This window comes from Antrostomus carolinensis, unplaced genomic scaffold (assembly GCF_000700745.2).
Source record: "Antrostomus carolinensis isolate BGI_N321 unplaced genomic scaffold, ASM70074v2 scaffold37516, whole genome shotgun sequence".
Classification (NCBI taxonomy): Eukaryota; Metazoa; Chordata; class Aves; order Caprimulgiformes; family Caprimulgidae; genus Antrostomus; species Antrostomus carolinensis.
Genome location: NW_010323168.1, coordinates 354 through 5,123, shown reverse-complemented (window position 1 = coordinate 5,123; position 4,770 = coordinate 354). Strand labels below are relative to the sequence as shown.

The following is a 4,770-nucleotide window of genomic DNA, read 5'->3' as shown; positions in this document are numbered from 1 at the left end:
GCCACCTCTGGGGATGTGGAACACCACACTCTCCAAGGCAGTCACCAGCTGCACCAAGTGGCAGCACACAGGACATTTCAAGAGATCCCAGCAGCTCTTCAGTTCCCACCCTTCACGCTGCAGACTCTAGGCAACTCACTCTCATGCTCTCACAACAACATGCCACAGCTGCCAGCGATGGGGACAAAGGAGACACCAGACACTAGTTGGCTTGGCAGTCTGACTTTTATTTGGCTTGATAAAGTACACTTTGCCCAACCAGGAGCCCAAACCCCAATGTGGGAAGAAAACCCAGGGAAGGACAAAAGCAGTAAGGAGCTCCCAATCCCCCAGTGCTGCAGGGTAGCAGTAGCCTGCAAGGGCAGCACCTCCAGCCCTCTTCTCTCACAGATCAGTGCAGTGTAATGGGATCAGTCGTGCAAACACCACCAACAGTACCTGCTGAATGACCTAGGAGAGATGGTATGCAGGGAAGTGCCAAGGAAGGCAAAAGTGGAACATGCCAGCCCTTGGAGAACAAAGTAAGGACAGGGGAGAACAGGCTTGCCAAGGGCCACACATCTCCCCAGGGGAGAGGCTTCAGCTGCAGCATCTGCTCAGCACACCATCCTGCCTGGGGAAGTCCTAGCTGAGAGAGTGACCAAGAGGGGAAGGCTTGTGTCAGGCTAAGGCCAAACCTCCTGGGAGGTGGGAGAGACTTGCTGGAGGGGGAGACAGACAGCTCTTCCCAGCTCAGATCACTTGACCCACAAGTGAGGGAGACCTGTCCTTCCCCTCTCCCCATGCCCAGCGGTAGGTAGGTGCACACAAGCTCAGTCCTCTCCCCCAGGCACTTCCCAATCTCCCCACCACCACATCCCACGGAGGCCCAAGTTTTCCTCACACAGAGAGGCAAGTGAACACCTCACACAATCTGGATGCCCAGCTCCTCAGCTGTCTTCTGCAGACGGTCCATGACATTCTCCTCCAGATCCATAGCCAGTCCACTGGGTGCTGCCACATGCTCCTCTGAGGATGTGCCAGCCATGACATAATACACTGTCTCACTCTCCCCGTGCTCGTTGGTCCGGTTCACCACACGGATGATGGGGTTGGCTGGGGTGCTGGGTTCTTGCTCTGATGACAGCGCTGCTCCTGGGAAGGCACTTGGCTGTGCTGGCTCAGGGTTGTCATCAGAGCAAGCTGCTGGGTGCAGTGGGGCCACTTGCAGCTCCATCTGCATACGATTCTCCATCAGGGAAGCCTCTGCCGGGGCCTCCAGAATGATGCCCTGTAAGTTGCCCTCACCCTCAGACAGCACCACACACTCAGTTGAGCCACCCAGAGCCTCCTCCTGCTTCTCTTTGTCCTTCAGTAGTTGCTCTGTCAGTTCCACGCTCTCATAACGCACGAGCTGCAGTCTCATGTAGCCATCATCATGTTCCCTGTACCTGAGCAGATTGGAAGCAGGGGTGATGGAGCCAGTCACACTGCAGCCCCTTCCCAAGACAGGTAGCAGACTGAAGCACCAGCCAAGGAAGGGACACCATATTCTAGGTTCCAATGCCCAGTGCTATATAGATTATACTGGGAAAGTAGGATAAAAACCCTTCAGCCCCTATCCCTAAAAGCCCACCCATGTCACAGCTCCTGAGCTTTCTGCCAGGTCTCATTTCCCATGCCCATTGCCCTCCACCACTGAGTTTCACTGGGAGTATTTCAAGTCCATTCTCTTCCCCTCCTAGCTTTTAGGCTCTGGAAACCCTTTGGAGGTTCCTAGAGAGGATGCAGCAGAGGCATCTGTCAAAAGACTGATCTGCAGCAGCTCTCTCTAGAGTGGGACACCTGGACCTGGCCCCTGCCAAGCTCAGAAGCATCCCACCAGATGCAGCTGTGATGGCACCACTACTGCCCTTTCCCCTCATCTCTGACCCAATGCTAGAGCTGCCATCCAGCGCTGCTCTGTCACTGCTGTCTCTGGCACAAGAGAGGTTAGTTAGGAGCTAAGGAGGGACAGTACCTGAAGCGAGGATGCCCCGAGGGCCATTTAAACTGGTGTTTCTTCCTGAGGTGGACACTGAGGTTGTTTCCACGTGTGAAGCACTTATCACAGACATGGCACTTGTACCGGGGCTCTGAGTCACCCTGAAGGGCAGAGAGAGAGAGGGATGTGAATACCCCATGAGCCTGACCAGAGGGCCTGGTATGCATGGAAGGAGGAATCAGGTTCTCTGAAAAGACTGATGTGACGAGGAATGCAACCTGACCTCAGATTCCTACAGCCCTGGTCAGCCTGGGGCACTTTAGCCTGGGGCACATTACTTTAGCTTTTCTCCTCATGCTTCTGGACAGCATGTTGCACTTAATGGCTCTCAGCCTCAGTGGGAGACAGTACAGAGCAGAACAGCCCTCTGCTCCCTACCCACCTCATGGATTTTCCGGTAGTGCAGTTTGATGGAGCAGAGGGAACGCGCTGTGAAGCTGCAAGCCTCAAACTCGCAGCGATAGGCTGGCTCTTTGCTGTGCGTGTCCAGATGTTTCCTCAAGTCAACAAGATTCTTGCAGCTAAAAGGAAATGATAAGGGAACAAAGCTGAAGACTGTGTAGCACACACATGAACGTGCCTCTGGGTGCTTCTCCGTCACCAGTAGGGGAAGATGGAAAGCCCTGGTCCTCACCTGTAGTCACAGTAGTCACACTTGAATGGCCGCTCCTCGCTGTGCCGAAAACGAATGTGATTGCGCAGGGAGGAGGGCAGTGGGCAGGTCATGTCACAGAGAGGGCACTTGTAATGGTTCACTGTGTGAAAGAATGGGTGGACAACGTTACCACAAAGCAGGACAGAGCACAGAGTCTTCAGAACCTAGGTTGGGAGAAAGGGCCTTGGCTCACCGTGGTTCCTCATATGGTCACGGAGCAGTCTCTCTGTGGCAAACCTCTTGGAGCAGTGAGAACACTGAAACCTCTGCTCTGCAGCATCAGGGCCAGAGAGAAATGGGAGAGGGTGGTGAGAAAAGAGATGAAAGCAGAGAGAACAGCACAAAGAGCATCAATGAGAAAAAGAGGTGGTTACAGTGGAGCTGGGAACCCTTCTCTCCAGGCAGAGACAGCAGACACTGACTACAAAGCCAAACAAACAAACAAAAACCAAACCCAAACCACACTTACAAAGACCAATCTGCCTTCCCTTCACACAGCCTCCTTGTGCTGCCAGGGCAGGACTGGGAAGCTACCGTCACGCACACACACATACATTGCCAGCACAGCACGAGGGAACTCCACAAGCAAATCTCAGTGCTGCTGCAAGTGCCTAGTTGCTGCCTTTTACTTCAAGCCTGGCTCCCTACAGGAAGAACAGCTCTGGCTGCAGCAGTGCGAGCCCTTTGCAACCTTGTCAGCCCCCAACCCTCCTGCCTCTGCAAGACACTTCTCAGAGATTCATCAGTGTCTGCGCTCCCAGTCATCAGAGAAGCCAGGCTGTTCCCAAGCACATCTGTGCTCTTTGCTCACAGAGAACAGGCAGCTCTACCAAACCAAATAGCCCAGCCAGAGGACGGGTTACAACCCACTCTCCTCCCCTGCCCACAGAAACTTACGGTCCAGCGCAGTCTGACGGCGGATATGGTCAAAGAATTTGGTGTTGTTGGCAAACATCCCCCCGCAGGTAGGACAGGCCACTACCTTCTCCTGCGTGTGGCTGCGCAAGTGCTCCCGAAGTTTACAGCGCCCCTTGAACGTGCAATTGCAGTCTAAACAGAAAGAAAGAAAAGAATGCCGTTAAGATCCTTCGCATATGGGCCATGATCCACAACCTGACTGAATGGCAGGCATCTTGCTTCTGTTTTGATCGACAAAGATTAACTCCCTGCTCCAAAAAGCCCAGAGAGCAGGGTCACAGCAGGATGAGATCACTAGTGTACAACTGGCATGGTACCCCCCCCACACACACACTGCAAGCAGCTAAGGCAATTGCACAAATGCAGGAGAGGGAAATTATTAAAAAAAAACCCAAAACAACAAAAACTGAAGTCTTTTTTTCTAGTCTTTTTGTATTAATTAAATACAAATGAAAAGTTCAGTATTAAGAACTCAACTGGGTCCCCTATAGGAAATTCTACAGGTACTTTTCACTGTTAGGACCACAGACACATATTTTTAAAGTCCAAGAAGCTCTCTGAAACCCTGTCAAGGAGTGCAGAGTTCTCCTCTGTACAACGTTTGCCCTGTGCAAAGCTCTCTAGAAAGGCCTTGTATGCACCCGCTAACCTTTCCAGGCACAGAGGACCACGTGGTTCTCCTTCCCTGCTGCCTTGTACTCCAAACAGAAGCTGTGATTCTCCACATGCCGATAGAACCACTCGGGATTATCAAATGATCTCTGTTGGGGAGGAAGGACAGACAGAACAGGGTGAAGAGATCAGCATGAGCTGGCCTCAGCCAGAACAGAACAGATGCTTTCACACAGGTACAAACAAAGCCAACAGGCAGGCACGCAGGTGAGCTGCATCCTTCCCTTGGCTGCCACGTCACTGCTAACCCGTAGGAAAGAGAAGCTGGGTTCTCCTGTTCTCACCTCACAGTACTCCCACAGACACAGAAAGTTCTCCTGGATCTCAGGGATGATATTTCGGCTCTGGAAGTCCAGCTGGCAATGGCTCACATCTGACTGGCTCTGCAGGGCCCGCAGCCCCCACTGCTTCAGCTTGGTGTGGTAGCAGTGGAAATAGACGTGGCGAATGAGGACAGCTGAGCTCTCCGGGGAACAGAAACCGACTTCATGCCACAAAAACG

General features: G+C 52.9%; 1 protein-coding gene across 1 annotated transcript in view; it reads right to left on the bottom strand.

Moving 5' to 3' along the window:
• Positions 1–904: 904 nt before the first annotated feature.
• The window catches only part of LOC104526927 (histone H4 transcription factor), a 4,213-nt gene continuing 347 nt past the window's right edge, over positions 905–4,770 (bottom strand). Inside the window, 8 exon segments of the mRNA XM_010170514.1 lie at positions 905–1,430; positions 2,000–2,124; positions 2,406–2,544; positions 2,658–2,778; positions 2,872–2,949; positions 3,576–3,728; positions 4,246–4,357; positions 4,553–4,770. The exon segment at positions 4,553–4,770 is cut by the window's right edge and continues 13 nt beyond it. Coding sequence (XP_010168816.1) covers positions 905–1,430; positions 2,000–2,124; positions 2,406–2,544; positions 2,658–2,778; positions 2,872–2,949; positions 3,576–3,728; positions 4,246–4,357; positions 4,553–4,770 — 1,472 coding nt within the window.